Genomic DNA, 17,925 nt, shown 5'->3' on the forward strand with positions numbered 1-17,925 from the left:
GTGACCACATTATACACATCTGTAAGCAGGTAACACCGCGGAGCACTAAATGTTAGTGGCCCAGCCCCGGGTCCCCTGCCCGCCAGGGAACCTGAAGCACCTGGCTCAGGTGCAGTCAAGCTGAGAACACCTGCCCCAACCGGCCACAGCTCTCGAGACATCCTGGTGCACGTGTGACAAGCCGGCAGCACGGAAAACAGGCAGAGCAAGAAAGTCCTGGGCATATAAAGTACATCTCTCACATTTTAAAAATGATACGATCTCAAACACATTACTTGGTGAGCTTTCGATTTTATTAGAAACGTATCCTGAGAACAGTCGAGAAGCTGTGCTCGTGGATGCGACAGGTCACGTTACCGGTTCCACAAAGATCTTCCAGAGCTCCTGCAGCAAACAGAGAAAGCAGATTCCCGAGGTTCACAAAGGAGCCTTCGCAGTGTCAGAGAGGGAGTAATTAGCAAAGGACAAGAGTCCCACGGGACGCGAACCACGGGCAGCACGCGCACTGGCGCGGGAGCGAGGAGCTGCTTCTGATGGTCGGCGGCTCTGGGCTGCTCCTTCTGCCCCACTATGGAAGAGAAGCTGGATGGCTAAGTCCTGGCATTCATCCAAGACACATGAGGACGTCACACGATCAAAATGGACCAGAAGAATGGCAGCAAGTCGCCATTTCTCCATTCGGGGAGATCTTAAGTGCCGTGTCCCGTGACTGCTGAATTTCTTAAGGAGCTGGTTTTCCTGGCCGTGTGGTGCTTCTCCTGATACGGGCCGGTGGAGAAAGTCCAATTTCTTAGTGGAAACTGAGTCCTCCCCGGGCCGAAGCAGACTGGGTGCCGTCTACAGGGAGACGGGTGGGGAGGCGGCACAGAAGCGAACAGAGAGCTGCTTCTCACGCACCGCAACCACACAGTCCAGAGCTGGGCTTGCTCGGGGAGCAGGACGGGGAGCCTTCGAGGGAGAGCCCACTCCCCTCTCCTCCTCAGAACTAGGACTGGTCTCCACAGACCCAGAGAAAAGGCACAGCCACGAGGCAAAGAGAACAAGTCATTCATTTCAGACTTTTGGACTTATAGCTCTTGGGATTTTCAAGGGTAATTTTGTTTCTCTGATTTCCCCGACCTGGGTTTAAAAACAGTAACAGGAAGTGACGTGGCTGTAGGATTAAGCCCCAGCTCTGCCGCTGTCTGGTGGCGTGACTTGCCCTGTCCCGGTATCCTCCAAGGAAGGAGCTCGGCATGGTACCTGGCCTGTGTACCGTGACTAGGACAATGACTCTTTGAGGCCTAGTTTGATGGACCCAGTGTGTCTGGCTGGAAGGGCCATGGGTCATCAGCTAGGCCTGCCTAGACTGAGAGGCCAGCGTATTTCCAGGGAAGATGTGGCCTCCTGGGGTTCCTGCATCGAGCACCCCACCAAGTGCCCTCACGCTGCCTTCCTGTGCCATCAACCACCTCCTGTGCTCGGCCCTGCTTCCTTTGGAGCCTGAACTGCCCACAGGGGAAGAACATGTTCTCAAGTCCAAGGCGACGGTTGGCCCTCACACCCACCAGCAGATGCGGTGACCCCCTGAGAATGGGGAGCCCCCATCACAGCATTCGCCTGCTAGCGCTCCTCTGCCCTGACAGCACCAAGGCGCAGGGCCCATGTCTGGAGGACCCCGGGGTCAGCCGTGTTGCGCACAGCAACGAGGGCCCACACACGGCGGGGGCCGCACCTACCAGCTGCTGGATGCGCTCATAGACCAGGAGCTGCGGGAAGGAGGCCTCCACCGGCTCCACTGCGAAGCGCAGTCGGCCATCCGCGAGCCTCTCCAGCCGCTGCAGCCAGGAGCGGAAGTGGTCGTAGGCCTCGCACGTGACATCCAGGTGTCTGAGCGTGAAGTTCAGCCTGCAAACAAGCAGCCGACACACATGCCTCTCCTTCCTGCTGCTCCCTGACCTCACTTCCCACCGGTGGATTTTCACTGAGCGCCTACGGTGCGCTTCCTTCCTTAATCGGCAGGAGAGCCCGAGAGGTAGACTCGGTCATTGCTTCCCTCTTAAAGACGTGGCAACTGAGGCTCAGAGAGGCAAAGTCAGGTGCTATGATACCACCACGCGAAAAGACAGGCCCTGCCCTGAGCTACAAAGCAGGGCAGGAGGCAGACGCAGACCACTGCCAGCTGGCCTCCCCCACTTCCTCCAGCACAGACCGCACGCTGGGTGCCCGAGACCATTTCTGCAGTGAGTGTACGAAGGGCAGGGCCCGAGAGCAGTAGGCAGAGAAGGCTGCTCGGAGGCGGTGGGCGGGCAGCCATCAGAGGGGCGACTTCAGAGCACGTCCTCCCGAGCCCTCCCAGCGGGGCCGCTCAGCCACCTTTACACCCTAACCTGCAACACGATTTAACCTGACACTCAAACTCTTTGCTTTCCCCCCTTTTCTTTCCAAGATCTTTAACTACGAGAAATTTCTGACAGTGTGACCAACCATCCCAGCTTCCACCTCATGGCTGCTGCGGTCTCGGCCTCCCCGCACACCCAGACGGATTATCAAAAAGCTAACGCCAGCCATCCCAGCGTCTCCTCTGTAAACAGCCTGTGTGTCTCGATAGGATAAAGGATCCTGTTTCTTTGTTTCACCTGAAACAAATGTGAGGACAATTCTTTACTATTTCAGTATCTAGTCAGGGCAGGGCTCTCGAGGTTTCCCTTTGTCTATAAAATAAGGATCCAGGCAAGGTCCATGTGCTGTCACTGCTCCTGTGTGCCCTGAAGAAGCTCCGTGATATTATCCGCGTGAACAGCACCGCGATGGACACGCCCAGGGGGACGGCGGTGACACAGCCGTGATCACTTCCCCAGGGCAGATTTCTAGATGTTAGCTGCTGGGTCGTTAAGTAGAGTCGGCTTCATGGCTTTTTTTCCTTTAAGATTTTATTTTTAAGTAATCTCTACACCCAATGTGGGGCCAAACTTACGACCCAAGATCAGGAAGCATGTGCTCTACTGACTGAGGCAGCCAGGGGCCCCGGTTTTATTTCAACAGCTTTTAGAAGAGCTGTGCCCCAGCACAGGAATTGGAGAAAACAGTGTCAAGTGTCCAGTACTGTGTCCACCACAAAACAGACACACCCTCAGTGGGAGCCCTAATGCCTCAGGATGTTCAAGTGACAAACGTCCTGGAGGGGCTCCATCTGGATTGGGAGAAGACAGGCATTCCTGGGGCCCTGAGGTGTCACAGAGGGGACATTCACAAAGAGAGTCCCTCGACAGAGGGGTGGCCGCTGTGCGGCTCTGGAGCACGGGCGTGTTTACGGGCTCGTCCGCTCACAGGTCAGCCATGATGGGTTCCCTGCTACCCTCCCCAGCTTTCCTCTCTCCTCCGGTGAGGTGGGGGCAGGCAGATGACAGGAGGCCACATGGGTAAGGGGTGGCACATGCTGGTACCCAGCAGGTGCTCAGTGAGCAAGTGACAGGACGACACTAATAAGTGAGCTTGGAAGGGGGCGTCTGGTTCTCGGGGCACAGAGCTCACCTCTTCTCCACAGACAGAATGGCTGTGCAGGCGTTTTCCAGTTTGTGAACGAGGCGGGACAGCGTTCTAAACAGAGCGTCTGTGAGGTCATCATCGTAAAACACTGCAGGGAAGGAAACGGGCAACGGGAAAATGCAACCATCAGGGAGATCTGTCCCTCGGAGGACCTCGCACACTGCACCTGGTCGCCACGAACGTGCAGTGACAGCAGCTCACAGGCTGAAAGCCGCAGATGGATGTGGCAGGGCACCTGGGAGAGGTCCCCGAGGGGCGTGGTCACCATGAGTGAGACATCTTACCTTCGGCCGCGAGCAGGATGGTGGTGTGGCTGTAGAGGTCTGAAACGTCCTCCTGCGACCAGCTGAAGGGGACCTCTGGGTCTGTGAAAGAAAAGCCATGTTGCACATGTTCAGCTCTGAGGCTGAAAGAAGCGGCGGGAGAGGAAACAGAACTGGGGGTAGCTTGGAAGGAGGGCACCGCCAGGCAGGTCTGAATCCTAGTGCCCCAGCTTCAGGGCCACGGCTGTCCATGTGGCTGCCAGGGGTCTGCCTCTGCCATCGAGGGACAGGTACTGCTGCCCTCGCAAACTTGCTGGGTGACCCTGAGAAAGGGGTTTCACCTCTCTAGGTTTCAGCTCTGCACCAGAATGGGCATAGGGACGCTATCTTCAAGGACTGCTGGGGAGGTCGATCACCTAAGGTGCTAAATGTTTGGCAGGTGACAGAAGTTTTCATACTGAGGCAACCAAGAGCATGCAGGTTTAAAACAGCCTCTATAATAAATGTAGAAAACTCTCCTACCCAGTTGGCTCTGAAGCCACGTGGCCAACTCCCCACCACGGACAGAGGACAGAGCACTATGTCGGGAGGCGGCCTCCCAGCCCTGGGCAGGCGCTGAACCCAGAGCATCCGTCCTCACCTGGAACTCGGGGATTACTGTGCCTACTGTACAGGGACACCGCCAGTCTGAGTGACAGAGCAGGTGGGAGCTGCCAGCAACCATCATTCATCGGCTGATAGAGCGGAGTAGCCGTGAGCCAAGGGACCGTGGCGACAGCCAGGACCCTCTGCTCAGCCCAGGCCACGGGACTGACATCCCAGAGGTGGGACAAAGGGCCGTGAGTCTGGCAGGACGCGGGACAGGGAGATGCGCACCTGTGCACAGGTCGTCTTTGAGCCAGTCCAGTTCTTTGACCTTAACTACACCGCCTGCAAAAGCAAAACCAAGCAGAATGTCCAACTGAAAACAGAGAAAAGGCTAACGCTTCCCGTTCTATGCCCAAATCCGTCCGGTCCTCCACCAACATCCTCTCCACGTTCCTCCTTCCCTGCACAATTTTTGAGTGCTAGGTCTCTGGTCTGGCATTGGACACAGGGAATACCAAGATTCAGAAGGTGTGTCCCTGTCCTCGGGGACCAGCAGCACAGGAGGGGCTGGCTAGCCAGTGCGCACCAACCAGGCCATGCGGTCAGAGCACAGCTTGGATACGTGCCAGGGGGACAGGAGGAGATAGGAGCTCTGGTTGCAGCCTGGGGTGTCAGGGGAGGCTTCAAAGAGAACGTGAGTCATGTCTGCTCCTCCCTTCCAGCTCTTGTTGACTGGGCATTCAGTGATGTGATGGGGATCACATAGACAGGCCCCCGCCCTGTGGAGCGTGTGGCCGAGTGAGGTGGCAGATGCCTCTCAACTAGTCACACAGATGTCAAAATGCAAAGGGTTGAGGTGAAATGAGGCTCTGGTAGGGAACTGTGACCTCGTCCGGAGGTCTGGGGATCTGAGTATGATGAGGAACTGACAGGAGGGGGCGGGACCCTCAGACAGGCCAGACTGCCACAGGATCTGGGGCAGGCAGAAAGGCTCAGTGTCCACTCAGACAGCAACAGGAGACCTCGGAAGGGTCTGAAGCCCGAGGGCTGAAGTGACCTGAGTGGGTAAGTGCCCCCCAGGCTGCTCGGAGAAGGTGTGCACAGGAAGTCCGGGGAGGAGAGGCTGCCAGCATCTATCACATCAGCTCATTTCTGCAGGTGCTGCAGAGATCCAACAATCAGGCAGCCGAGGGCGGGAAGATGGTCCGGGCAGAGGGAAGAGCACGTGAACTGAGTGCTCGGCTAGCTGGACAGGGCGGGACGGGGGGTGGACAGTGAGGCCATCAGGGGGCAAGGCAGGAAAAGGAGGCAGGGTTCAGACCAGGAGGTTTGGGAGCCAGAGGGCAAGGCTGGACGTCACCCCAGTGTGGAGTGAAGCGCCTGGCTTGCGTTTTGAAAGGTCACTCTAGATGCTACATGGAGGACAGCCTGGGTGGGTCAGACAAGAAGCCGGGAGATCAGGTGGGGGCTGATGTGACGTCCAGGAGGGGGAGAGCTAAAGCAGGACGCGGCAGTGGGCGTGGGAGGAGAGGATGATGCAAGCACAGAATCGTCGGATGCGGAGCTCCGTGAAGCCAAAGGACTGTGCTCACCCGGGTCTGCACACCCAGCTCCCAGGGTCACGGTACAGGGTGTTTGTCCCACCCGCCGAACAGAAAGCCCTCCCTCCCACGGGGAAGAGCCGCTGGGCCTCACCTCCGGCAGTAGTCAGGTGGCCGTTGAGGGCAATGTTCCGCTGGCACATGGCCAAGAGATCTGCACCGACATCTGGAACGAAAGAAAGGCACGCCATGAAACCCCAGCCACCACCGCACCCTCATCTCCAGGGTCGACAGCCTGACTGCAGAGAGGTGCAAAATGGAAAGTCAAGTTTCTCCTGTGTGTTTACTGCCATCATGAACTACGTTCACTTTAAGGCCCTTTGTAACCATCTATCCCTTTAGTAAGAGATGATGGGGCTGGTGTGGATGGACTGTGCAGTCCAGAGGGAAGGGGTGAGTGCTCCTGTTTTGAGTGTGTATGAAAGAAATAGGCGTGGGTTTTCGCATGTGATTCACTGAGACACAGGGCAGGTTCCTACATGCTGGGGGTGTGCTCTCGGGCATGCTGTTGTGGCCACCCGTTTCTCCTGAGCTGCCCGGTGCTCTGATGTGGTGGGGCTTCCCTTTCTTTGCGCAGAACCAATCCTTAGTACTATGCATCCTTGAAGGGGCATGGGGTGCAGGGCTGTGGGTATTTTACTAAAACTTGATTTTCACTTCGGAGAGTGTACGCTTAAAAGGCACAGAAAGCTGTGTGAGTGACATCTGCCCAGCTCACTATGGCTGTGGATGCCCCCACCCTGTTCCATCACCCACTGAGGACTCTCCATTCCAGGGAACATTCAGAGCCTGGGACACACCTATCCCTTTCCCGGGGCCACTGGGTAGACAGAACATTGATGGTGTATGCCGGACAGCACACAACCAGTTTAGCAGCTTCTAAGGCTTTATGGGAACTTTTGTTCAAATAGATCTTCTGTGGGATTCTAACATATAAAACAGGTAAGAGAGAGCAGCTTTGGCTGAGTGGCAGTGGGAGACCAGAGCCCTGGGGCTGCCCCCCAATTATCCCTTTGCTGGCCCGAGGGAGGGCACAGAACTCTGCTCCATGAAAACCAGTCTGAACCCTGGGTGCACCCCCCCACCCCCACACCTGCCATGTCACAGTGGCTGTGTGTATGACTTGGGGCCAGCACTTGACCTTACTCTTAGTCTGCCCATCTGGATGAAGGATGGTGACAGGGTCCCTGGCTCCTGCCCAGGGTCACTGTGAAGTCACAGGCAGGCGCTGAAGCCCGTGAAAGGCTTTGCCAACTAGAAGGTGCCGTGTAGATGCAAGCCCCCTTCTTTGTGCCAGGAAACCCCCTCTCAAGTATAAGACAACTTGAGTATATGCTGCTGTTGGGCACCAGGCACAGGCAAAGCTCTTGGGTGGTGCATGATGGCTCGCCTCTGGGAAGGGCTCGCTGACAATTCACAGGTGCCCTGGCACGGAGCGGAACCAGGGGCTGCCCCGCACACGCCCAGCCAGTGGCCAACGCAAAGTATCTGGAAAGTGTGCCAGCATCAGGGGGATCCCTAATTTCCCTTTCCTGTCTCAGAAGCAACAAAATGGGTGCTGTGGGGACAGGAACTAGGGATCAACAAGATGCAAAGCAGAGCAGCAGATGTCCCCTTTCTGCAAACACTGAGGATTCAAAGTGCCGTGACACTCCCCTGATGAGATCCTACCCTCTTATGAACTGGTACACGCTTTCAGAAAAAGCGTGTGGGCTAGAGTGGGTATAGTTGAGAGCACCGCACCCTTGGAAAATTCTGGGTGTCACCACTGAACTGCGGGTACGTGACATGCCATCACTGCTGCGGCGGTGGGGAGGGGGGGATTCTACGGCACTTTCTGTCACATTTCAGCAGCTTCTATGTGAGTGCAACGCTACTTCAAATAAAAACTGAGAAAGAAATCACTTGGCAATATGCATCAAAAGCTTAAAAAAGGGGCACCTGGGTGGATCAGTTGTTGGGCATCTGCCTTCGACTCGGGTCATGGTCCTAGGGTCCTGGGATCGAGCCCCGCGTCGGGCTCCCTGCTCAGTGGGAGGCCTGCTTCTCCCTCTCCTACTCTCCCTGCTTGTGTTCCCTTTCTCGCTGTCTCTCTGTCAAATAAATAAATAAAATCTTAAAAAAAAAAAAAAAAAGCTTAAAAAGGGTCAGACCTGTTTCTAGGAACCTAATCGCAGGATCAGCAGACAATGGTGAACAGAGGTGTTCACCGCAGGGCAACTGAGAAAACTGCAAATAGAAAAACAAAAACACCAAAACACATGGGAACAACCAAAATGTCCGGACACAGAGGGTGCAGAAAACCAGTGGAAAAGTGTGGAAAAGTCAACAGCAGCCAAAGCTCCATCTCTGGCTGTTCGGCCTCACTTCCTGACAGTCAAGCAGGCCTTGTGAGGCGACTACTTCCCCTTAGCCTGCGACGGCGGGCCTACCTGTACAGTAAACGGTACGCGCCACGGTGGCTGCGATGATGCTGGCCAGCCCCGTGCCCGCCCCGAGCTCCAGCACGGTGCGTCCCTGGAAGAGGTCCCGTTGGAACAGGATGTAGTCGGCCAGGAGCAGGGCACCCCGCCACACCTGGGGGAGAGACGGACAAGGAATGACAACTGACGTGAGGCCCCAGGGAGACCCTTTGGGGCCATAGGCAGTGGACAGGACCTACCCACCTGCTTGCCAACATCCTCCAGGGGGGTGGCCATGGTGTGCTCTAGACAGGATGGAAACCAAGAGAAAGGGCCGTGAAAATGGGGACAGACAGAACACAGACAGACGAGGTGCATGGTATCCCGCAAACACGGCCGGATGGGTGCTAGAGTTGAGCGTTCTCCAGAGCGGCAGAGACACGGGTCGTGAGATAGTCGGGAGGGGCTGTGTTGAGCGTCACTCACATAACTGGGTGTCTCCACCCCTCAGCCTAGAGATGAGGGTCACTGCAGGTCCCGGACCAGCCTGGTCACTACCCACCCCCAGCACCGACTTCACTTTACTGTGCTCGGTAACTGCACGCTGGTCACAGCGTATTTATGTCGCCTGGGCCGGCTCTATGCTGACAACAGTCACGGTGCATTCTGCATGTTTCTTACACTTAGAACCACAACAGACGTCAACAAAGTCAGTTTGGGTATATATCCTATTTCAGATGAACTATGGGAAGGTGTATTCTCAAGCACAAAATGTATTAGGATAAAATCTGGTGGTGGAATGGAGGACGGGGGAGAGAACAGAAATAGGAGACCAAAGGGAAAAAGGAACGTGGCAAACATCTTTGCTGGTAATGAACTGGCTGGCGCGTTCTGAAGCAGGAAGAGGATAGCTGTCAAATTAAAACACGCACAACACGTGCGCAGTGCGGGGGGCTCCACGTGCACGTCAGACTTGCCCACATTGGACTACATGCTTACGACGGAACAGGAGAAGGGACTGAGAGACTGAGGCAGGGCAGAGACCCACAGGGTCGGAAGCAGCCTCCACAAGGCTCTGCCCTACAAGGTGAGGGGGGCAGCCTGCATGCCCCTGGTGTTTGGCTCCCCCATGCGGGATCTGACATCATGACCCTGAGATCAAAACCTGAGCTGAGATCAAGAGTCAGGGACTCAACTGACTGAGCCAGCTAGGTGTCCCTCCCCTCTGGGTACTTTTTAATTGGTTTCTCAGATGGGCCCATAACTGGAAAACAATGACCTGGTCTGTAGGTCAGAGGAAAATGATGGTCAGGAGACTTACATATGCTGTGTACGAGGCCCCACACAGGCACATACTGGGCATTACTTATTAAATGATCACCAAAGGGCAGTATCCTGGGCCCCAGTTTATAGGTGCAAACACAGTCTCTGGGTGTCTTACTTGTCAAAGGTCACCTTGCTCCTGAAGGGTTGAGGTGGGTCAAAGCCCAGTTCTGCAGGGCACCAGAGTCCAAGACCTGGTCCTCTCCCAGATGGAAGCATACAGCTGGGGATGGAACACCCAGGGGTTATCCCTGAAGCTCAAGCATTTAATCGCCTTGCCACCCAGCTCCCTCCAGGGTGGGTAGGACTGACGGCATGCTGAAAGGAAGGGCCTTACCATGAGGTCTGCGAGATGGGCAAGTCGGAAACCTGACCATACACGGGACTCTGCTGTGGGACTTTTGTTTGCAGCCTGCAGGATACTTTCCCAGGATGTTAAACACCCACACACCAGAGGCTGAACCCTCTGTACAGAATAACCAAGTCTGCCACTCCTCTCGCAGGAAGGCCAATTAAGTGAAGGCTGAGAGTTAAATGAGCCATCGCAGGCCCCCAGAACCCCCCTGCCCCCTGGGACAGAACTTCCCAACATGACATAAAAACATAGGCTGTGGTGGGGTGCCTGGGTGGCTCAGTTGGTTAAGCGTCTGCCTTTGGCTCGGGGTCCTGGAATCGAGTCCTACATCGGGCTCCCTGCTCAGTGGGGTCTGCTTCTCCTTCTCCCTCTGCCTGCCATTCCACCTGCTTGTGCTCTCTTTCTCTGTCAAGTAAATAATAAAGTATTAAAAATAAACAAACAAGAAAAAACCCCGAAAAGAACATGGGCTCTGAAATCAGACAGACCTAGATGCAAACTGTCACTCTGCCACTAACTGGCTGTGTGACCTGGGGCAAGTTCCTCAACCTCTCTGGTCTCTGTTCCCACCTCTGTGAAACGGGAAGGCTCCTCCCTGGAAAGGCTATGAGGAATAGAGGTAATCCATGGAAAACATGGAGTAGGGTTCTGGTGTGAATTCTACATCACCCTTAATGGAATGGACTAGAACATAGCCTGCTTGGTTCCGAGCAGGCACTCATTAACTACTTGTTGTATGGACATATGGATGGATGAGAGCACTAGTGTTTTTCTGAGTGCCCTAAGTGACCCCGTGTCTCCGACCCATGCCAGTGTCCAGGCTTATGGGGGCCTCAGATGCAACGATCAGACTCAACACAGAGTGCTCTCCCCCCAGATGAGCAGTGCTAGGGGAGGCAAGAGTCCTGGCTGTGGAGATGGACACGGATTCAGAATCTTCTTCACTGTCCCCCAGCTGCGTGGTGTCGGGCTTGTGGCTTGCTATCTGTATACACCTCCTGAGTCCCAGAGGAGGGCTGTAAAGGCTTCTTTACATGAACTGAGGTAGGTCAAACATCTAAACATGACAGGTGCTTAACATCACTGGCCCACTTCCTGCCCTAGCTTCCCACCACTATTGGCATTTCTAATGTGCCCGCTTCCAGAATCTGAAATCCTGGTGTCACCACACCCCTCTGCCCTGCCCCTATGCCTGGTGGTAGACACTTGCTGCTGCTTCTGCATACCCGCTGGAACTCGTTCCCGCCCCGCTTCTGCCACATCCCCATCTCCCCTTCCCAGCCATCTTCTAACTCCCGGTCTTTCTGACTGGCCTGCAGGCCTCCTCCAGATCGATTCTGGACTACCTCCTTCTCTCTCTGCCACGCTCTGGCTCCAGAATCTCCCACGGCACCCTGCTGCTGAGTGTTCCAGCAACTCTACCCTGACCCAACGCTCCAGCATGCTGAGTTGAATCAAAACATTGGTGTGGGAGGTGGTGGCAGCAGGGCTCCCCAGGGGAGGCAACAGTGAAGGTGGGATATGTACAACTAGGAACGTGTTGAGAAACATGAGGCTGGGAGCAGGGAGTACCTGACTGGCTCAGTCAGTTAGGCATCCAACTCTTGATCTCAGCTCAGGTCCTGATCTAAGGTCATGGGTTCAAGCCCCACACTGGGCTCCGTGATGGGCATGGAAGGAAGGAAGGAAGGAAAAGGAAAGAGAAGAAAAGACTGAAGAAAGAAAGGAAGGTAGGCATGTAGGGAGGGAGAAGAGGCTGGGGGCAGGCCCTCCAGGAAGGAAGTGGAACACAGCAGAGGCCCACAGGTGAGAAAGCGCATGGAGGGGTGAGCACTGAGCACAGCCATATCAGGCAGGGCCCTGTGAGCGAGGCCCAGGTGCCTGGACTGTATCCTGAGAACAACAGAGAGCAGGAGAGGGACCTGTGTGTCCCAGACAGCTCGCCCTGCTGGCAGTGGCACTACCTGCGCTCAGTTTCAGTGTCGCTGGTTCCGGTAACTCGTCTGGTTCCAGTACACCCTGGCCCGGGCCTGCACACAGAGCCCATGAGCAAACGCCCTGGGCCCTGATCCACACTACAGTGCGGCACTGGTGGCAGACGAGCCGACCTGGACTCACCTATTCTGATGACATCCTGGGGGCTGCTCTCTCGTGCTTCGTCTAGCAGGGGGTCATCTTCCTCCTGTGCTAGAATCGTGGGATGTACCTTGTCTCTTGGAGGCTCTGCTGGCTCAGAGTCCGAAGCTGCCCGCGGTCTCCTCTCGACGTCCAAATCCCCGTCCTCGTCAAGCCGAGCTCCCACCCCTTTGTGGCTGGTGGTGTCACTACTGCAGCCACTGCCCAGAGGGGGTCTGGTGCTGCCTGGCCCAGAGGGCGGTGTCTCCTCTGCAGGACCCATGCCATGGCGGCCACCCTCAGCCCCGGAGTCTGCCTGAGAGTCTCGGTTCCACAGAAGCTTGAACTGGGACAGGAAAACTGGAAGGCAAGACAAACACAAAAGGAGAATTATCTCCAAGCTGTCTCCTCCTTGCAAAAAAATCTGATTCCCACCCGGACAGAGTTTCAAAGTCTGGTGGAGACCTCCTGGTGGAGGCCTAGTAATGGCCACAGAAAAGGCCCATTTGGCTCAGCCAAGAGCTGGGGCCACGGACAGCAGCTACCATCTGATGAGTATCTATAGTGGAGGTGCTCGGCCCCCATCATCTTAGCCCTCCCTGCTGCTGTGAAGATAGTGGTGCCAGCTACTCTTTACAAACGTGGAAACTGAGGCTTCGGGAAGTTAAGGGAGCCGACAAGGCCACACGGCTTTTCACATAGCTGAGGCAAAACCCAAACCCAGTTCGCCCAACTCCTAAACTCCTGCACTTTGCACTACACTGTTCCACCTCCTAAGGGCTAGAGAACAGGACAAGGACGTCGAGCGGCCTTCCCCATCCGGTGACTAGAACGTCACCGAGACGAGTTTCAGTAAGAGTGTGTGTTCCAGAGAGGTGGGCTGGAGGTAGGGGTGCAAGGGTTCGAGAGGACAGTCCTGGGCTGCAGTCCTCTATCTCCCCAGGATACCTAACCCCAGGCCAGCCACTGATCTGTTCTGGATCTCTGGCTCCTGAATTTAGGGTCCAAACTGGGACACAAGGGAAAGGGGAGTATTAATCACATCACAACAAGCTAATACAGGGTGATCAAAGCTGGGGAGGGTGGCCAGGGAGGACCTGTGTGAGGTGCCGTTTGGAGTCAGGGCTGGGAGGGAAGAACCTTCTAGGTTAAACAGCGCCAAGGACAAAGGCACTGAGAGAAGTGCGTGCAGTGTCTGGATAGAAAGGAACAGAGAAAGGTTAAATGTGAACACACAGGCAAGGCGTGTGTTGGGCTGGGCCTCACAGGCTGGGGAGAAGAGTTTGATTTTATTCTAAGAGGCAGGGGAGCCACTGGAGGGCCTAAATCAGGGTGCTGATGTGATCTGGATTTTCAAAAGATCCCCCTGGCTGCTGTGGAGATGAAAAGGCAGAGGGTGTGCAGAGAAAAGCCAGAGAGCCCCGGTGGGAGGAGCTGGAGGCCCCCAGCCTAGTGACAAAGGGGGCTCAACTGGGGTGGGGCAATGGAAGCTTGAGCCCTGTCTCCTGAACGGAACATGGGCTTCCTGAGGGCAGGGTTTGGCTCATTCCTTTCTACATTTCCAGCATCAAGTCCCGCCCACCCACCCCCCAATCTTGCACAAAGTAGGTGCTCAGGAAAGCACAGGACTTCACTCAATGCAACAAGGGTACTTAGGAAGTGGCGTAAGGGTAACAGCTGAACAATGCAATCTACCTAGTCTTTTACCCAAAAAGAGGAATATGAGAAAGCAGAAAACAAAATGAGATCCATGGGGTGCTGGACCCCTCTGCACGTGTCCTGGACCTTACCAGGCTGTCCCATGCCATTCAGCCGCACCATGAGGTGCCTGTGGTTCGGGGTGTAGAGGTGGACATCTGAGAGCACAGTGTCACTTTTGAAGGTGACCTCGTCCATGGCTGGGGTGGGGGCCAGCTACCATGGCCGGGCTCTACATGAATCATGGGACAGCAGCACCTGGAAGGCAAGATCAAGTCCTCAGGACAGCTGGTCCCAAAGGGGATCAAGTGTAAACACTCCTCAGCCTGGTGGTAAACAGTTTTGCATCACCCCAGGAGAGTATGCTCCCCCTTTTCAATTCTCTTTTATTTTTCCTAAAGGAGAAAGTCTCAGGGCCTTTGCAAGGGAAAAGAATCCAGCTAGAATTGTGTTATTTTGTTTGCAGTGTGTTCATTTTCACAGGAATCTTTTATTTATGGCAAACGATCTGAATTTCCATTTATACTGATTTATACTGATAAAGGAAAGTTTTCCTTTCCTTTCAATTTTTTCCAACTTTTTTATTGTGAAAATATTCAAACAGACAAGAAAGTTGAGGGTATAGCATAATATACAGCCATATACCCACTGCTTAGATCCAGTGATGAACGCCTTTTCGTATGGGGTCGAGTGATCTGTCTACCTGGGTTTTTGCTCCCCTGAACTGAAAATAAATTCTAGACATCACATTTTATCTCAAATTCCTCTACAGTGTCTCTCTCTCTCTCTTTTTTTTAAATTTATTTGACAGAGACAGAGAGATCACAAATAGTCAGAGAGGCAGGCAGAGAGAGGAGGAAGCAGGCCCCCTGCTAAGCAGAGAGCCAGATGCGGGGCTCAATCCCAGGACCCTGAGATCATGACCTGAGCGGAAGGCAGAGGCTTTAACCCACTGAGCCACCCAGGTGGCCCCTCTACAGTGTCTCTTAAGACATGCTGTCACATAACCATAAGCCCATTAGCAGATCTAAGACCATTTACGATTCCCTTGCACCATTTAAAACCTCATCGCTATCCATAGCCAATTTTCTCCATTTCTCATGCAAGTATTCTTTATTGCTGGTTTTTCCTAAAACAGTATTCAACCACAATTTACACTTTGCATTTAGGGACTTCCCCTTTAGTTTTTTTTTTTTTTTTTTAAATTCTAGAAGTTGACTCCTATGGCCCAAATTTGCTGCTTGAAAACATTCTTTTGAAATTAAAAGGGGAGGGGAGTAGTATCAAAGGAAAAGCAACCAAGGCAATCACCATACAGGTGATGTACAGATGCAGAAAATTATGTGGGCAACACAGCAATAACCCAAGTGTGGAAAACCACACCTGAGGCAAAAGAGTCAAAACAGGAAGTCTCTCTCTCCAACCAAATGTTCTGCCTCATCAGAAAGCATCAAAGTAGGTACTTGGGAAAGCACAGGACCTCACTCAATGCAGCAACTTGCAGAGTCATGGGCTGGGATACTGGGCGGGGCAGGTGTAAACCCCAGGCTCCCACTTTGTGGCTACGTGATTTGGGGGAAATCACTTCACCTCTCTGGGCCTGTTCCTTCAGCTATATTCTCACCTTGAAGGGTTCCAGGGTTGTAAAGAACTGAGCAGAGTCCACGGCCCACAGCAGTTGTTAATTCCTTGTGTTGGGGCTGGTTTTAGACATTCGGCCCAAACGTGCCCATAAACCCTGACCTCCTACAGGAGCTGTTCCTACCTGGGTAGGTGTGTGCACTAGCTGTATGTCCTAGGCCTGTCATGAAACCTCTCGGGCCTCTAGTTCTTCAGCTGGAAAATGGGATCATCATAACCCAGGCTGTCCTCATAGTCCGAGCACACATCACTGGAGTTCCTACATTTAAAGACTTGCCACGGGGAAGCCTAAGTTGTATCTACACAAAAAATTTTTGTGAAAAGCTGGCCCCTTGTTAAATTACTTTCCAGGCTGGCTTTCCCACTTGACGCTAGAAGCCAGCATAAAGTCAGTGGGTTGTGAAGTGAGGCTGTGAACCTAGTAAAATGATGTAGGATTTCATGGCGCCGGTGAAAGTGACAGAGGAGAAATGCTGCATCCTCACTCAGGCAAAAGCCCTCAACCAGCGAGGACTGGAAAATTAGGCTGCATCCAAAAAGGGGACTAAATGTCTCAAAGTTAGATGTGGCTCTCCCAGGACTACAAGATGTCCTGGGGGAAAATTGAGAACTTCTTACATATAGTTTTGGAAAAAAAAACAAAACAAAACCTCTCTGATGACACTATGAACATCAAACATGAACCAAAGGATGCTGCTTCTAGCTATAGGGCAATTTTGTTGGAAAAACTACATCCCACAGATGAGCCTAATACTATAATTGCACACCAACTTTTTTCTTAAGTATAGATAAAAACAAAACTCAAATTCTTCATTTCTAGTTGAATTTTCAGTTTTAAAATTCAAACTATCGGGGCGCCTGGGTGGCTCAGTGGGTTAAAGCCTCTGCCTTTGGCTCAGGTCATGATCCCGGGGTCGTGGGATCGAGCCCCGCATCCGGCTCTCTGCTCAGCGGGGAGCCTGCTTCCCTCTCTCTCTCTCTTTCTCTGACTGCCTCTCTGCCTACTTGTGATCTCTGTCTGTGAAATAAATAAATAAATAATCTTAAAAAAAAAAAATTCAAACTATCCAGATTTCCTGGAAATGTACCCTACAACTGAGTACCAGGAATTGGAATACCTTTAGAGGGTTTCTCCCAGGATCAGGCTATCTGGGAAGAGCGGTGTCTTGTACCTACCTCCCTGCCTGTGTGAGGATTAAATGAGACAATGATCGGTTTTAGAGTTCAGGGCATAGTAAGTGGATAACAAATAACAACAGTGAATACCGATCATTGTAGCAATAATAATTATTATTGAAGAGTGTTTATTGAAGATGGCAAAAGGCAACAGTTTTCTACTCAGGAATAGCTGACTCAGAGTCTCTATCTGGGAATGCTACAACTGGATGCACTTCAGTGCCGTCTAGAGGAGGAAAAGAACACCCAGACTGCTGATGGGACCCCCCTCGGACCTCCCTGGGGCTGCAGGTTCATCCTGCAGCAGCTTGGCTCTCTAAAGCCCTGGGGGCCAGACTCAGACGCTCTCAGCCTTTCTCCCCTAGGGTCCGCCCAAAAGCAGTTTGCTGGGATCTGAGGACTGAAATACGTCCCCGCCTCCCAGGCTTTCCCTCCGCCAGATGCCACTCAACTCACTCACTCAACCATGGAGATTTGGGTGAAGTTCTATGACAGTACGTGTCCAGGCGCGGGATAATGCAGGGCAGGGCGTGAAGACTGGGAAGCTGGAGGGACCGCGGTCCAGGGCGGCTGCAGCGGCGCGCAGACTTGGGAGTCAGGGGCTCCAGGGACCTCCTTCCCTCCCGGGAATCCTTTTTGTCTTGCCGCCTCCCTGAACGCCTCTCAAAAGGCAGTCACAGTTCGGCCTCACCCTCCCTTCTTAATCCGGAACCGAAGGGGCTGCTTGGACCCCGGACAGAAACCCACCCGACAACAGGGCTCCTTCTCCCACCACCATTGCTCGGCAAGGGACACTGAAGCCCAGTGGGGACTCGGCCTTCAGGTCGGTGGGGACCCTGTTTCAAGGTTAGGGTTCCTGCCAGGAGGTTCCCTGCAATCTCCCCATCCCGCCGTCTCTCCCGAGAGCTTACCTGTCACGGGCTGCAGAAGGAAGTCCGACGGAATCCTACAGGGGTCCGGCTCAGGCGGCCGCCATAGTAGGCGGCCTGCGCAGGCGCGGCCACACCCCTCCGCGCGCGCGCCCGCCGTCTCCGCGCCGTGGCCACGCCCACCCGCCGGAGCTGCCCCGGCGGCGGCGTCCGCGATACGCTCCCGTGGCTAGAAGCTGCGGGACTTCGTTCCTCGCACTTTGTTTCTTTCGCCATTCACGAACCTGACACAGACCTGCCTTGTTGGGGCCACGAGGGTCCTTCCGTAAGTTATGGCCCAACGGCAGTCCTACTTTGTGGCCACCT

General features: G+C 54.2%; 1 protein-coding gene across 1 annotated transcript; it reads right to left on the reverse strand.

Moving 5' to 3' along the window:
- Positions 1–275: 275 nt before the first annotated feature.
- Positions 276–17,673, reverse strand: METTL22 (methyltransferase like 22). The gene is made up of 11 exons (XM_032843768.1): positions 17,602–17,673; positions 13,966–14,131; positions 12,179–12,535; positions 8,647–8,687; positions 8,413–8,557; positions 6,075–6,146; positions 4,668–4,721; positions 3,813–3,893; positions 3,514–3,616; positions 1,719–1,887; positions 276–384 (listed from the first exon to the last, which is right to left on the reverse strand). Exons 2-11 carry the CDS (start codon positions 14,069–14,071, stop codon positions 349–351), a joined length of 1,164 nt encoding a protein of 387 aa, XP_032699659.1. The 5' UTR covers positions 14,072–14,131; positions 17,602–17,673; the 3' UTR covers positions 276–348.
- Between the last annotated feature and the right edge of the window lie 252 nt (positions 17,674–17,925).

The sequence above is a fragment of the Lontra canadensis genome, unplaced genomic scaffold (assembly GCF_010015895.1).
Source record: "Lontra canadensis isolate GAN:19392208 unplaced genomic scaffold, GSC_riverotter_1.0 scaffold143, whole genome shotgun sequence".
NCBI lineage: Eukaryota > Metazoa > Chordata > Mammalia > Carnivora > Mustelidae > Lontra > Lontra canadensis.